This window comes from Pholcus phalangioides, unplaced genomic scaffold (genome assembly GCF_987345545.1).
Source record: "Pholcus phalangioides strain wild (caught in Gottingen) unplaced genomic scaffold, Ppha-v1.0 ptg000014l_1, whole genome shotgun sequence".
NCBI classification, from domain to species: domain Eukaryota; kingdom Metazoa; phylum Arthropoda; class Arachnida; order Araneae; family Pholcidae; genus Pholcus; species Pholcus phalangioides.
The window spans coordinates 9,484,099-9,501,441 of NW_028301607.1; the positions used below are offsets into that span (position 1 = coordinate 9,484,099).

Here is a 17,343-nt window from a genome sequence, read left to right on the forward strand (position 1 = left end):
AGCCACCCTTGTATCTAGATCTAGCCAGTGGACTGAAAAGGTCGCGCACCCTTGCTATAGTCTTCTTAGTAGATGGGATATAGCGAACAAAATTTTCGGTCCCTCGATGTTCATTAAAACGGGGGTTGACTTGCGACTTACCTTTTTCTTATGTTTGGTATGAAGCCTCGACCTCTGCGCTTCTTCGTCGTCGTCTTCCATCTCCTGTTTGTGCTGTAAACGGATTTGTTCTTGTATAAGGTAAGGGATTAGCTCCGGTGTCAGGTCTGGGCCCCATTCGTTGACGCCCCTGGCCGCGCATGACCACATCGCAAGCACTAGAACTGCTGCTGCCAGTGCGACGCTGAAAAATAATAAATAAATTGCAATCAATATAGATTATTTTTCTCTAATCGATTCCAACTAATTTCATACCCCCCCCCCCCGCCTCCACAAAGCTCGTGGGTGGCGTCTTGATGGATGGGTGGGTCATTTCGATTAATTGATACACTTTATAAACATTTTTTGGAACCTCTAACGAATTTATACAACGAATTATTTTAGTATGCAAACTGTTGAACTGGTGACCCCCTTTCCAAGACAGTATGCGTGCACGTATATCCATCGCTTATTATGAATTTTTCATTATTCTGGCAACATTTGTTTCACTTATCCCGAATTTTCATTACATTAATAAATCATTATTTCTGCCATAATTCTCTGAAATTATTTCATAATTTTTTTTTTTAAATTATTTCCTCATCTTCTGATCTTCTTATCATCGTTTTCTGAAATTACGCCATCATTTTCTGATTCTTTTTCTGATATTATTTCATAGTTTTCTAATGTTTCTCGTCATTTTCTGATTTTTTTTAACATAATTTTTTGATTTTTTTACCATTATTTTCGGAAATTATTTAATCGTTTTCTGATTTTTTTTTTCATCGTTTTCTGAAGTTACATATAAATATATTTCATCATTTTCTCAAATTATTTCATCATTTTCACAAATTATTTCATCATTTTCTCAAATTATTTCATCATTTTCTCAAATTATTTCATCATTTTCTCAAATTATTTCATCATTTTCTCAAATTATTTCATCATTTTCTCAAATTATTTTAATATTTTCGGATTTTTTTCATCATTTTCTGATATTTTTACCATTTTCTGATATTTTTACCATTTTCTGATATTTTTACCATTTTCTGATTTTTTTCTCATCATTTTCTGATATTTTTACCATTTTCTGATTTTTTTCTCATCATTTTCTGAAATTATTTCATCATCTCAAATTATTTCATCATTTCCTGAAATTAATATTTCATCATTTTCTCAAATTATTTTTATATTTTCTGATTTTTTCATCATTTTCTGATTTTTTCATCATTTTCTGATTTTTTCATCATTTTCTGATTTTTTCATCATTTTCTGATTTTTTCATAATTTTCTGATATTTTTACCATTTTCTGATTTTTTTCTCATCATTTTCTGAAATGATTTTTACTTCCATCATTTTTTTTATATATTATTTAATTCCATAACACCTGTAAACATCCTTTGGTACTTTAGGGGGCACGATAGCCCAGGTCGATAACATACTCGCCTCAAGTTCCAAAGGATGTTTAGAGATGTCGCGAGTTCGATACCCTGTTCGTCCTTGTCAGTGACATGACCACAGAAAAAGATTACTACCGCAGGGAGTCCCACACCCAGCAGTTTAGTGCACCAACCTCTCGGTGAGTATTTAAAAAAGCTGCCGTTCGAAATCGGCAATAAATTGTATGTCCCGGTCTAATTAGCTCTCGTGTGCAGAAAATGACCGTGGTACGACAAAAATGATCAAATGGTAATTTAGGTAAGTATTGACCTGGGCTACCGCGTCTAGGTATCTTTCTCATCATTTTCTGAAATCATTTTTTCTCATCATTTTCTGAAATCATTTTTTCTTATCATTTTCTAAAATCACTTTTCTCATTTTACGAAATCATTTTTTCCCATCATTTTTTGAAAGAATATATTCCACTACTTTCGAATTTTCATAATTATCAGAAATTGAATGCCAAATTAATGTCCGAGTTTCAAAGCAGTTTTTTATGACACAACATATCCCATACTATTTCATTTTGCCGGAGAAAGAACTAACAATGCCTCATTAGAGAACAACCATTTAACATCTATCCTGTCATCATTAGTCAACGTCAGAGCACAAAGAAAATGATGCACACATGAGAGAACTTTTGCGAATATAATCATTTCAATTAACCTTTATACAGTCGAATCCCGCTATAACGAACTCCAAGAGACCGGAGAAATCACTTCCCTATAACGAAATTTCGTTATAAAGGAATTCCAGGTTTATCCATTGTTCCTATGTAAGCTTATCTGGGGGGGGGGGATTAGAAAAGTGTTCGTTAAAACGAGATTTTCGCTATATCGGAATTCGTTAAAACGGGATTCTACTGTATTCGTAAATATGAATGTACAGTTAGTCCCATAAATTCGTAAATAGTTCATAAACTCATAAAAATTGAACGAATTGGCAAATTCGAATGCGGTTTATGTCTTGCGGGATTCCACGAAGGCCGATTTCTTTTTTAATAAAAAAATTTAAGAAAATTTTTTGTCGATAGGGAGCACTGCAAAAACCAAATCAATGGAAATAAGCAAATCAGAAACTTCCTAAATATACTGGGTGTATGATTAACAGCTCATTTCTGAATTTCCCTGTTACTGGTGCTTACATAAGGCTTTCTGTGATGGTGATGTTGACATTGGTGAATTTGTTTGGTGATCACTATTGGGGTGAAGTTGTTCCACATTAGCCATGAATCGCCGGCTGAAGCTTTTTGAACGTTTCGGTCACAGAAGAGATTGAAGAAAAATTCAGGTACAATCAATCTTGATGTTCTTTTGCGCAGCACCATCTATTGGTAAAAATCTGAACTAACTAAATTTTGTTTTCTGTAACCAAAAAAAAAAAAATCTCCCTTCGTAACTTTTTAGTAAACCGCATTCAAATATACAAATTTCTCGAATTTTTATGAACTTCTAAACTATTTACGAGTTTTTATGGGATACCCTGTATTTTATATCGGGATGGGGTGTGATTTTTACAATCCTCCAGAAACAAAATTCTCAAAACTCAGTGACGAATTGTATCAGATGTGTTTTCGCTATAAATAATCAATATCTGTGTCATCGGATTTCGTGCTTTCTCTCGAAAAAGACGCATTCGTTACGCCACTGCAACGGAAAAAAACAACATTGCGTCATCAATCTGTAGCTAATATGGGATTAAACTGAGAATTCTTTCTTTCGAAACGAGCACCGTGTCGTAATGCATATCCGTGTAAACACGGACGATTATTTATAACTGAATATACTTGTTTCGGTATGTATTTTGCAATGGCGCAACCATCATCAAGTCTGAGGTTTATCTAACTGTAGTTGTATAGTCTACTTTTATGGCTGGAGACCTTGATCCAGACAATCGTAGTTATCTTGTTAGGTACAGAGTGTTTTCAAAAATGAGGGGGGGGGGGGATTCATATATAACTTCCACCGTCTTCGTAAATTACGCGAATTGCATTGAAATGCGGCTCTTCAAAAATTGTGTATTTCATTATTCTGAATTTTAATTTATTCTGAATTTTTATAGTTTTCTGTATTTATTTTTGTTGACTACTTCTGAAATTATTATTTTTTCACCAATTATGAAATTATTATTTTTCATCAATTATGAAATTATTATTTTTTCACCAATTATGAAATTATTATTTTTCACCAATTATGAAATTATTATTTTCCACCAAATTATGAAATTATTATTTTTCACCAATTATGAAATTATTATTTTTCACCAATTATGAAATTATTTTTTCCACTGGAAGTATTTTTTGAAATTACATATTATTTTTCACCAATTATGAAATTATTATTTTTCACCAATTATGAAATTATTATTTTTCACCAATTATGAAATTATTATTTTCCACCAAATTATGAAATTATTATTTTTCACCAATTATGAAATTATTATTTTTCACCAATTATGAAATTATTATTTTTTCACCAATTATGAAATTATTATTTTCCACCAAATTATGAAATTATTATTTTTCACCAATTATGAAATTATTATTTTTCACCAATTATGAAATTATTATTTTTCACCAATTATGAAATTATTATTTTTCATCAATTATGAAATTATTTTTTCCACTGGAAGTATTTTTTGAAATTACATATTATTTTTCACCAATTATGAAATTATTATTTTTCACCAATTATGAAATTATTATTTTTCACCAATTATGAAATTATTATTTTTTCACCAATTATGAAATTATTATTTTTTCACCAATTATGAAATTATTATTTTTCACCAATTATGAAATTATTTTTTCGACTGGAAGTATTTTCTGAAATTACATATTATTTTTCAATAATTGTGAATTTTTTCCCACAAATTCTGAAATTATTTTTGACTGATTCTGATTTTCACTATTTTTTAATTTTGATTTATTCTGAAATTATTTAATTTACACTGAATTTTCCCCATTTTCTGTAAGGGGCCGTTCAGGTATTACGTAAGCAAATTTTTAGCCATTTTTGATCCCCTCCCCCCACTTGTCAGCAAAATTTCGTCATCAGCTCTGCCCCTCTGAATCCTAACTCATATTTTCATAAAGGGTGGTTGATGATGTAAGCATTATCCAAACCCTCCCTCCCCCCCTTGCCATCAAAAGTCGGCAAAACGGAAACCCCTCCCCCCCCCAAAGATGATGACGTAATACTTGAACGGCCCCTAATTATTTTTCCCCACTCTTTCTGAAATTATTCAAATTATTTGTTTTATTGCGAAATTGTTATTTTTTGACTAATTCTGAAATTTTTCATCACTAATTTAAAATTTGCATTTATTTTGGCATTATTTATTGTCTGAATTGTTTATTTTGAATTTTATTATTTACCCTGAATTTGCATTATTTTCTGAAAATATTCTTTTCATTGTTCCTTGATTTTCTTAACACTGAATTGTTGTATAATGACACATTTACACATCACTTAATTGGCCTACAATTTTAGGGTGCAAGAGGTGCGGTGCACCCATGCCACCCCCTCCCCCCACATCCTGGAGCAGGTTCCCTAGGCTGGGATCTTTTGTGGGCTCCAGGTCAGACTTTTCAAGGGCCATTCTATAGTTAATTTATAGCGTGAAAAAGCAAAAAAATTATGAGAATTACCCCGGGCCCCAGGGCTAGACAATAATTTTTTTGTAATTTCCAATAGTGAAATCTCACGACATAACACTTTTGAGCCGTACCTTGGCGATGAAGATGTTCAGAAAGCATGTGGGAATAGTCTGGGATTGTAATACCAGAAATGCGAATGTACTCTGTCAAATGGGGGACAAGTATACATTTTGGTGGTACTAACAAGCAGGGCCACAATTAGGGCAATCAGGCAGGGTCTGGTGCCCCGGATGCCAGACCAGAGGGCGAGCAAATGTTACCCTTTAACCTTTCTTTCAAGATCACAAGGGCGAGCCAAAATGCGTGTTTGTCCCGGCTGACTACGCATCTAGTTCCGGCCCAGCCCTGTCGGTAGGCCCCGGGACGATTCTAATTTTTTTTTCTTTTTTTTCACGCTTTAAATTCACTATGAAGGGGGCTCGACCAAGGTCCCAGTTTAGGAGGCCCTGCTGCAGGGGTGGCATGGTAATGATGGCTCATCAATAATAGCTGTAACGTGGATCAAGTTGGACGGTGCAATTAAGAACGGTAAAAACACTCTAGAATAAAATGCGGGACACTTTCTTTAAAAGCGGGACGTAGGGTCAATGAAATTTTTTTCGGTAAACAGTGGTGAAAATCTTATCAGTATCCCGAAAGCGCCATCTTTAAGGGGAGCATATGAGACTTTACGCCCGAACGGTAGGTAAGCTTGAGTCGCCCCCTGGACCTATATATATACAGCTCAGTTTCATATAATTTAAGCGTCCTGTGTAGTTTCACATCACTCAAGTTACCAACGGCACAGTTGAAGATCATTCAAGCAGCTAGGGGCACATTCATAGATCACTTTAGTGAACGGTGAAGAAGTTTCAGAGCATTCAAGTGGCCCTCGTTGCAGTTCAACATCACACAGTTTCAGATGATATAAGCGTCCCGCGGCACATTTACAGATCAAGTAAGTGACTTGCGGTGCTGTTCTAGATCGCTTAAGTCGCCACAAGTTTTCAAACCAATGATGGAGTGGCCCGCAACACGTTTTCAAAATCAATGAAGTGCCCCCCCCCCACACGCACTCTAACAAAGGTTGAACACACTCTTGGTTTAGCACATTTCCCCCCCCCCCCATTTTTGATTATTTTTCGCGTAATTCTGAATGAGAGAGCTCCACAGATTTGGCTTATTTGTGCCAGACATAGCCTTTTATGTGTCATAAAAGACAGGCTTTCGTCACCAAAATGTTAGTTATAGTTTTCTACAGTGATTGTCTCAATCTAAGATATTTGTCGAAGGCTTCCATATTTGTCAAAAAACAAGGCAAAAACAGTCGTTCATAAAGACGATAAAAATGTGCATGTCATTATAAAAAAACATGAAAACTTTGATGAATTGACCACTTGATTGGCGAACGGTTCATGATACAATGCAGACATGTCCGTGACGTCAATGAATAAGGAAACAAGAAGATATCCTTTTGAGCAATAGAAAACGGATAGTGTTGGCCCCATGAGAGGTCACGGCCGCTGACTCTTCTACCAGAGATGAAAACGTCCGTCAAAGAGACCTATTATTTGTCTTCTATTGACCATAATGGAGGGGAAAAAATGAATGAAATTCGCTGGCACACACACATCGAGGCAGAAAAATCATTTTTACATTATTCATGATAACAATAATAATAATAATAACGGGTGTATAGAGATAGAAAAAAGTGGGGGTATGTATCCACGACAACATTGTGTACATTTATACGGTTACTAAGACAGTAACTATTAATATTCACCAGTGATATGATATGATACATGTGTTACAGTTTCGTAAAGAATAAACATGGAATACATTAAATGGACATGGACAAGCTCTTCCTTTATGATCATTAAATGTCGGTGAAATTAATTAACGATTCCGTTGGAGCAGATAATTAATTTATGGATTAACGGTTATGGTTTTGGTTTCTGAGGCTGTTTTGTTTCCATAACAGGTTTTAGGAGGGGACCCTTAAATAAGGTGAAGGACTTGCCCCGATTTTTTAGGCGTACTAGAAAACATGATATTCCAAAGGGTGTTGCATATGGTATCCCCGACCTGCCCGTAAAGGGTGAGCTATTTTTCCATGACACATTTGAAATAATTAAAGTAAAATTAACTAATATAGGCATATGAGTTGTGGTCTGCAGAAAAATGTTCGCCATGGCCAAGAATTGTATTTGAGAAAAGTAATTGTTTAAAATTTCAAGCATAGATGACACTGAACCAGTTTTACAACCTATATATATGTGCGACGAAAATTGGTGTTTTGTGCAGGAAATTGTTGGAATGTGGCGATGTTTTACGATATTGGTGGTGCAAAGCGAGCATCAACGATGATTCGCGAATGCATCTGTTTTGTCTTCTTGAAATTTGGCCTCATAATAACATCTTGGTATAGGAACTTTTGTCCCTCCCCCCTCTTCATGTTCTATTGCGTCTAGTTAATGGATTTTTCTAGTGAAGATATAGTGTACATATAAATGACGATAAGTAGATGCTCAGACCTCCAAGCCAGAGCCCTGCCAGCGCTTCCTATCAGAGGCCACTTGTTTCGTCCGCCAGCTGGAGAAGAACACTTAGAGATCATACCCGAGATAGCGTGTTACATAAATACCTAATCTAGGAGACATGACGTATCTTTATTGAAAAGTGATGCGTACGACTTCCATCAAGGGAGGCTGACAAAGGGATCTAGTCTGGAGGTATGAGGACTGACAACTAATTTAAAAAAAAAAATTACATTTGAATTTTATCCAATAGAAAATCGTTATAAGAGGCCGACTGAAAATACTGGCGTGATAGGTCAAACAGGCTTGAGTCCCGTCCATGGATGTGGGAACTTGCTTGCTGGCTTCATTGCTCTAGATCAGTGTTTTTTAAGCATTTTTCACCCGTGTCCCCACTTACTTGGTTAATTCGAATTTTGGAAATTCAAACTTTTGCGAACTTTCTTCCAGTTTTCAATCTAACTTGGCGTTAGAATCTCTTGTTTAATTTGAAAACTTTTTTCGAATTTTTTGGACAATTCGAAATTAGAAGAAAAAAAATCAGTTTAGCAATTTTAGTTTGGAAAATTTTTTACAAAAAGCCAGACTTCGCTTTTCTTGATCAAGTTGTTGAACAAGAAATTTTTAAAGACAAAATATAAATTTGGAAGTTGTTTTTCTTTAATAATTTAATGCCCATTTCAACATTCTTCCGCTGGAGTGCATCAAGAATGTGTTGCACTTACAGGGTGATCAGCGAATAAGCCCTTATTTCAAAACTAAATACCTCTGCAACAAAGATCAATAGAATTATGCGGTAAACGGTACGTTTATTAGCAAAATGTTGTACAGAAATTTTGAAAATTTAGTTTTTTTTTAATTTTTTAAAATTTAAAAAAAACAAACAAAACTGGAGGTTTTGGGGTTCCGAAAATCCTCATTTGTGTGAAGAGAAAGCACTGCATTCGCCTAAAGTTACTGCATGGGCTGCGGTATGCGCCAGAGACATTATCGGCCCCTTCTTCGTGCGAGAAACTATTACTACTGTACGTTACGTTACAATTTTGGAACAATTTGTCAGCACACATGGCGCATACCGCAGCCCATGCAGTAACTTTAGGCGAATGCAGTGGTTTCTCTTCACACAAATGAGGATTTTCGGAACCCCAAAATCTCCAGTTTTGTTTTTTTTTTTAAAATTTTAAAAAATTTAAAAAAAAACTAAATTTTCGAAATTTCTGTACAACATTCTTACAGTTTTGCTAATAAACGTACCGTTTACCGCATGATTCCATTGATCTTTTTTGTAGAGATATTTAATTTTGAAATAAGGGCTTATTCGCTGATCACCATGTAATAACGATTATGTTTTTCAACCTATGGATCAAGGTATTTATCAACATTCAAAATCTGAATGTTTTTGGCGTCATTAAAAGTACGGAAAGTAGATTGATAATTTGATCATTTTTGTCGCAACACGGTCGTTTTCTGCACACGAGGGTTAATTAGACTGGGACCTACAATTTATTGCCGATTCCGAACGGCAGGCTCGTTTCTTATACTCATCGAGAGGTTGGCACGCTAACCCCTCCATGGGGGCCCCCCTGCGGTAGCAATTTTTTGCTGCGGTCAGGTCGCCGTTTTTGTTGTACCCCTGTGTCAGGAAAGTTTTCTGACAAGGACGAACTGGGTATCGAACTCGCGAAACTCTAAACATCCTTTGGTACTTTAGGCGAATATCTTATCGACCGGGCTACCGCGCCCACGGAAAGTAGATTGTAATGCTTAAATGATAGTACAGCGTTTCTCAACCTGTTCAAACCCAAGGACCAGTAAACTGTCTGAAACCTTTCTACGGACCACTATGAATAGTGCAAACTTATGATCCGTATTCTACGGGACATACATCGGTTGGACCGACCTTTTCATACAATTGTCCCGTTCTTTCAACGAAGCTCATTTTAATCTGTTACATTCACTAAAATTATGAATGCAGGTATAATTTTAATAACTTTATAAGTACCGTTATGATAATTATGACTATAAATATGAATATTTATCACACATATTTGCCATACTCTTTTTTGCTTGGAGGAACTGTATTTAAAAACCGCGATTTCCAGTTCTCTCTCTGTTATACATCATTGGTGATATTTGCAACAATTTCAACAATAGCTGGTGATTTTACCGTCTTATAGCAACGTATTTCGCCGCATTCGAGATCTCAATATTCCTTATTTTTCCTTAATGAAATGTAATCACTAGATTTTAAAGCTTTTTTCGTGAAATAATTTTTTTTTAATGCGATTTGCAATAATCCTTAATTCTAGTAACTTTTGCGATAATTGGCAATTTCATTAAGAATTGCATGTTTGTGCAACAATTAACGATATTCCATGTATACGATCGCAATTTCCCGCATATTATTCTTGATGAAATATCGTCACCCAAAGATTGAGAGTCTAGTTTTTGATTTCAATCCAAGAAGATATTACTAATATCAGTTTCCCAATCGATAATTTTTCATTCAATTGTAACAAAAATTATCTAGTCTGCCTGCGGACCACCTTCACCATCGTCACGGATCACCTCTGGTCCGCGGACCATAGGTTGAAAAACGCTGTGGTAGTATATATATTTCCTTGATAGCATAAAAATTATAAGCAAAATCTGGGAAGCAGTTTCATTACAGATGATCATGAAGCGTTTCCATAAATCAGGCTTTGAACATGGTCACGAAATTCTGCAGAAATTATGGTTTCAAAATAGTGGGAATAATGTAGCAGCTAAGATCAATTATTATAGTTTTAGTATATAAATTATTAAAATTTGGGAAAGAGTTTCGTAACTGACTATAAAATTTTAATAATTAGTATCTTATGTGAATGATGATGATTAAGTTGCGATTTGTAGTCATTTTACAGGTACAGGACAGATTAATTGGCGAATTTTGGATAATTCGAAATTTTCAGTGACTTCAGACTTCGAATTAACGAAATTTGATTTTTTTCCTTTCTCGTGCCCCCTCCCTCCATCAAGGAGCAATGCAGTATATACTTTTGAATAGATTTGTTGAGAAAAGCTCGTGTCCCGGCCGCGCAGTATAAGTAGATTCGTACGGCCCTTTTCTCGAAAGCTCCTGCGAATTAAGTTTGGTTCGTGACCCATATCTCAAGAATCCCTGGGTGTAAATGTATTTGTACGACCCATCTCGGAAGCCCCTGCGAATCAAGCTTGAAACGAGACCCATAACTCAAGATCCCATGCTGTTAGTTGATCTGAACGACCCATCTCAGAAGCCCCGGTGACCCAAGTTTGGGTCGCGACCCATAGGTTAAGAGTCCCTGGTTTAAACCATGTGGGTGAGCACCACCTTTACTAACTCAAAAACACTAACTAGACCAGACATGCTCTGCCTTAACCTGCATAACTGGTCGACGTCTTGAAGGTGGCACGCGAGGAACTCCTGCTTTGGAGCTCATCGTTTTCGATCGATCGTTGCCAGTTGTTGTGGAGGCCTAGTCCCGTATTTCCTTCGTCCCGGGAACCTACTCGGAGTAGGACTGCGATAATAGCTACAGGGGACATCATAGAGTTAGAGGAAATAACACATAGCTATTGCCAGCCACGTTTATTAAAATATGCCAAATTTTTTTTTATAAAATATTTGACACAATACAACATTCTGTAACAATTCAGATTTTGCACCTTTTAAACATATCATAGATATATCAAATTTGTTAGTCGCTAGATGTCAGCACTATTTAAGTTTTGTTTTTGGTTTCCAAAGTACTGTAGACGCCGCTCTTATTCGGGTTGTCCTCAACTGAATGCACAGCGGATATTTCTGTAACCTTTGGCTTTAGGAACATACTTTCAGTTACAAAATTTTTTCTCCAGTGACCTGAAATTTGCTCAAAATGTCGCAAGTTTTTAAAGGGTCGTATACTTGAAAACGCAGATAACCCGCCGTAACTTTTTTATGTAGAACCAGTGTGCTGAAACTTCCAATTAGTGAAATGTGCCACATTAAGAAATCATTTACAAAAAATGAGAGCGAAGGACCAGGTCTGTTGAGTGATCAAAAGGTGTTCGCAAGTATGCAAGTGACCAAAAGAGTGGCCTAGAGAGTGTGTGAGCATGGGACTGATCAAAACAGTGACCTATAGAAAAAGGAACCGGGCAGTGAGCGACCATTCATTCAAACCAAGCACAACTCCGGTCTATCGCCCGCCATAGGCAATTTACTACTGATTGAGTTGTGCCGGAAATGTGTGAATGGGGTTCCAGGAGATAAGCCGCCACCCCCCCCCCCCGGATCTCTTAGAACCCTAAACCCCTGGGCGGGGCAGCGAAAACGATTATATACAAAGTACACAAATACCACGTAGTATATTATTATAATAAATACACAGCTGCCTGATGACATTTGGCCAGTCGTGTGGCCCAGCTTTCAAAGTTCAGCCGCCTCGCGAACAGTTGCCTAATTGGCGTTGTTTTCAGGGCGCCGCTTCTCGACAGTTGCCTAATTGGCGTTGTTTTCAGGGCGCCGCTTCTCGACAGTTGCCTATACGAATGGTTCTTAACCTTTAGAAACCCACGGCCCGGTAAATCCCTTTTGCATAAGTAAAAGACCCGGTCATACACGCAACTAACGAGAAATTAATGGGAAAAATGAATCTGCGAATCACTTACGGCCCGGTGTGACTAGTGTTAAGGCCCAGCGGTTAAGAAATAATGGCCTATACGACGTAGCTTTTGCCCTCCCTCGAGTAAGGTTCTTAAAGTGTATCCAGTGGGGCATATTTTCGCTCTTGCTGAGCTCCGAGTTCATATGGCCTTGCTGGTTGGCACTATCCGGATATTGGCCGGATCAGATTACAACGAAGTTGGCAAATTCGCAGACTGGCCGATTGCGTGCTTTGGCCGTAACATATACGTGTCTAATTTTTGGGTTTCAAATTTGAAATTCTATTCCCAAATGATTGTAGTTTCAAAAAGATTCGAGACGCTATTGCGCATATATGAAGTATTAATGGAATGAGTTCCATCCGTTTAATGGAAGAGACAAGAAAAGCAGTGGCGTATTGCAGAAACACTCTCGATGTTTATCCTCGGCACGTTCCCACCGAATGATCTCGGAAACTTTCTTGATGATGATTGCTGTTTCGACTGTTTCTTTCAAGAAATTACACGACTGTGTACGTACGTACGTATGGTCTTTCTGACTCCAAAGAAAAACAAAAGGTCATTTCTAATGGAAGGAGAAGCCATCTTTAGAAGCCACTTTCCTCTCTCTACCCCCGCACACTACAGCCATTTAGAAATTAGTTTCTCTCTCACTCTCGCTCCCCAGTGAAGAACAATCATTTATTCTTGTAAAAAGACTCTCTCCGATAAAACTCGGAGGGGGTCCCCCGAGACACCAATGAGGACCCCCGCTCAAAAAACAAACTAATGGCAAAAGAAATCGGAGCCGCGAATTTTTTCGGTGTTATCCAAGGAATGGATAAGACCGAAGCAATATATTTTCTCGCTTTTTCGCGAGTTTCAGCGCCTGTGAAAATTTTAAATTCTGCTTTTTTTTTGCTTCGAAATACAGTTGAACTCTGTTGTAACGACCTCGGTTATAACGTCAATAATTGGTGGTTCTGATTAATTTCGTAGATTTTTTTCCTCTTCAACAAGGCTTACTTTAATCGATAACCCTTACTTAAATCGAGGATGAAGGTAGTTAGCATAGTTTATAGATAAATTATGATAATTATAACACTATAAATGTATTAGTGTTGAATCAATATTCTCGAAATGTGCCGCTGAAACTTAAGTTATCTGTAACTGTGCCGCAGGGCATTTAAATAATCTGGTAATGTGCCGCAGGGCAATTAAATAATCTGGCAATGTACCGCAAGGCAATAATCTGGTAATGTTCCCCGGGTCTTTAAATGTGTCGCAATCACTTAAGTGATGCGCGGGTCCCTTGACCGATCTGTAATTGTGTCGTTCACTTAATTTCTTACAAAAATCCGTTCCAGATCCGGAGCCACATCAGATGACTCCGAGGTCCACATTTGGAACTTGGGACGTGAGTCCATGCACGCATGAGATACCGCTACACTATTAATCCACACACCGTGGCAATGAATCCCCCTAACGAGGTGATTTAAAATAAAGGTTTGGCTATAGAAATCACATAATCACCCAATGCAGGAAACTTCTCAATCAATCGTAATAATCAATATAAACGGGGGATACAAAATATAAAGCGATAAACAAAAATAATCGCACCATCTTTATTTACGGAGCTGAATTGCAATAAAAAGCTAGAAACGCATTATGGCGCGCGAATTATGGTGTGTAAAAGAAATCTGTTGTGTTGAAAAATAACAGACACTCGAGCTTGGCCTTTGGCCTTGTTTTCGAACGTGCCTCGAATATCAACGGAGAGCCTCTACTCCAAAGGTCAAACCTTGTTTCTTTCTTTTCTCCCCAATTTTTTGTTAAGAGAGTGCAGTGGGAGGAAAAGAACATGTCGGGAGAAAAAACACATGGAAATTCCTCTATTTTTCTCTCCCAAAAGAAGCATTTCTTGACCTCTGAATGGTCCCGCATGTTGAGTACAGAGAAGAACCCTGTAGTATAGACGAGCGACATGTCTATCAATAATCAAGGTTAGGTTCTCGCGATGGAAACAGTGTTTCTCAACCCGGGACCATATGCTCCCCCCCCCCCCCCCGTGGTACTGGGATATTCTAAGGGCCACGGGGAAAAAAAATCAAGTGAAAGGGGGACTTGCGACCGGTGATAAAAAGACCACAGAGAGGTGAAAAAAAGATACAAATGTGAAGGCAAAGGCCAAGTACGGATATCCCCCCCCCCCCCCAGAACATACCTTAGTACACGGTCAGTGCCGTATTAACACCTGAGCCCAACCGGATAAGAAGGGGCGGGGGGAGCTCATGACAATGAGAACTGATTGAAGTTCGACATTAAGCATCGAAATTGATAGGCTGGCACGTTCAGTCAGTTAGGGTGTCCTCAGAAAAATCACTTTCTTAGTGGGGGAGGCCCACGACGCTCTTAAGAAGGCCATGCCCAGGGTCCCAAGATTTTGAGACAGCCCCGCATAGAACCCGTACAACAGAAACTCAATGGGTTCCAGCCCAGTGGTCTGGAAGAAAAATAAATTCATAAAAATTTTCACAAGAACTTACTTAAAACTATTGATTCAATAAGTGTATAGGGTCTTGCTCCTGGGTGACGGTGGGGCGCAGATATATGACAGGGAGGGCCACGAGAAGAAAATACGGTCCTAAGGGGGGCCATGGGCAAAAAAAGGTTAAGAAACACAGTTCTAGAACATGCGTTTCCCACCCTTTTTTGTCTCCCCCATCGCTCCTTCATCAGAAAATTTTTTCTCCCATCGTTCCCCGCAACGCAATCTAACCCATAGGATTCTGTTATACCCGTAGCTTCTATCGCCCTCTGAAACATTCTATCAACCCCCCTCCCCCAGGGCGCGTTAACGCCCACGTTAGGGATCACTGTTCTAGAACGAGGGTGGAACATTTGCTAGAGTGTGGTGCCACTTCATTGGTTTGAAAATGTGTCACGGGCAGCATAAATGATCTGGAAATGTGGAACGGGACCACTTAATGGATGCTAGAATGTGCCGTTCACAACTTCAGTGATCTGGAACAGCGCATCAGATTACTTAGGTCATCTGTAAATGTGCCACAGGTCGCTTAAGTGTGACGTGAGAATGTACCACAGGTCACTTAAGTGATCTATAAATGTGATCCAGGAATGGGTTGTTGCCCTTTAAAGTGATGTGAAACTGCACCGCGGATCATTTAAGTGATCTGTAAATGTGCCGAGGGTGACTTGTGTGATATGGAACTGCACCACTTGCCGCTTAAAGGCTTTGGAACTGTGCGCGGGCAGCTTAAAAAACTCTGGAAATGTGCCACTGATCTGTGAATGTGCTACGGATCAGTTGAGTGCTCTGTAAATATGCCGCGAGCCACTTGAGTGATCTGTATGCGTGCCACAAATTCCTCGGGTGATTTGGAAATGTGCCACGTGATGCGGAAATGTCGCAGGCCAATTAAGTGATGTGGAACTGCCCCATCGGTTATTTAAGTGATCTGCAAAAGTGTCACGGGCCGTCTACTAAGTGATCTATAAATGTGCGGCGGGTCACTTGAATGATCCTAAGATGTTCCGAGGGCCTCTAAAGGTCTCTGGAACTGTTCCGGAATCCCTCAGGTGATGATAGTGCACCGTGTGTCATTGAAGCGATTCGTGAAGTTCTACCTTATTTATTTTTTACAAAATTAGGTTTGAGGTCGCGAGCTACATCAGACGACTCTGAAGGCCCACATATCCCCTCCCGGGCCATGGGTTGAGCATGTATGTTCTAGAAACTAAAGCTGAAATGACTCTCCCCCCCCCCTCCCCACCTCATCGGTAGGGTAGCCATATGATCCGCATTTTACGGGATTTACTTGTATATTCGGTTTCACTTCGTCCCGACTTTCTAGTACAAATGTCCCGTTTTTCGGGATTATCATTTCCCCCCCCCCCGAAAATGATAATTATGACTATAAATCTTACATATTTGTCATGCTAAAACGTCTTATTTGGAATTTGAGGATTGCATCATTTTAATCCAGTGCGATTTACAATAGTGCTTGATTTTCTGCAACAACTTTTTGTGATTTTCCAGTGATTTCAGTAATAATTGGCAACCTTGCTTACCTTTGGCATTATTTTTGGTGATAATTAGCGATTTTTATCAAGGAAATATCAGCGAAGGCATCATGTTTTTTGCTATTTATGGACATTTGGGATACCTAAAATGAAATTATAAATAATTTGCATAATTTTTTAACCATGATTTTGCTTCAAATTTAAATGGAGCATGTGCGTACGCCCTATAATTTACTACTGACTGGCGATTTTTGGATGGCATTTGCAATATTAAAATCGGCGATATCTCGTATTTTCTCATATCTAATGTCCCAAAAACCGCATGTTCTATGGAACATTCCACATGAAAAATCTTTCTCTAATGACTCTTCAATGACTAATGAATAGCGACTAGGCATGCACGATGCACACAATAATTCACCTCGATGAGGTGCATCACACCTCGTTCTCTACTGCAAATGGTCACTGAAATGGCCCATCACATTATCGTCATCGAGGTGTTGTTCAGTTTCCAGCCGTAAACCCTGTAATTTGCGAGAGCAGTTCTCGGAAAGCATTAGTCACGACTGAACTAGCAAAAGGCTCTGCCGGATCAACAGACCGTGCACACGTTTTCCACCAAAAAATGCATTGACTCCGCCGAGACTGTCCTTGATTTCTGTGAGCTATGTATGAATCTAGTTTTTTTTTTGTATTCAGCTATGAGGAGCTGAGTGGAGCTGATCCCCTCACAAGAAATGGATGAAGACCTTCATAATTTCTGCTCCGTTGAGCGCCGAATTTCAATGATTGAATCGGATTCCATGGGAAAAGAAAGAGACTCTTACATGTTGATTTGGCGACGGGAAAATTTCACATGATTCTAGAGGAAACATTCCAGATCCGAGTGAAATTTCCCG

General features: G+C 38.2%; 1 protein-coding gene across 2 annotated transcripts in view; it reads right to left on the reverse strand.

Moving 5' to 3' along the window:
* The window catches only part of LOC149078108 (uncharacterized), a 53,248-nt gene that overhangs the window by 15,052 nt on the left and 20,853 nt on the right, over nt 1-17,343 (reverse strand). For both annotated transcript variants that reach the window (XM_089241700.1, XM_089241701.1), the window contains exon 2: nt 142-343. In XM_089241700.1, the coding sequence (XP_089097826.1) occupies nt 142-343 (202 nt within the window). The remainder of the gene's footprint in view (nt 1-141; nt 344-17,343) is intronic.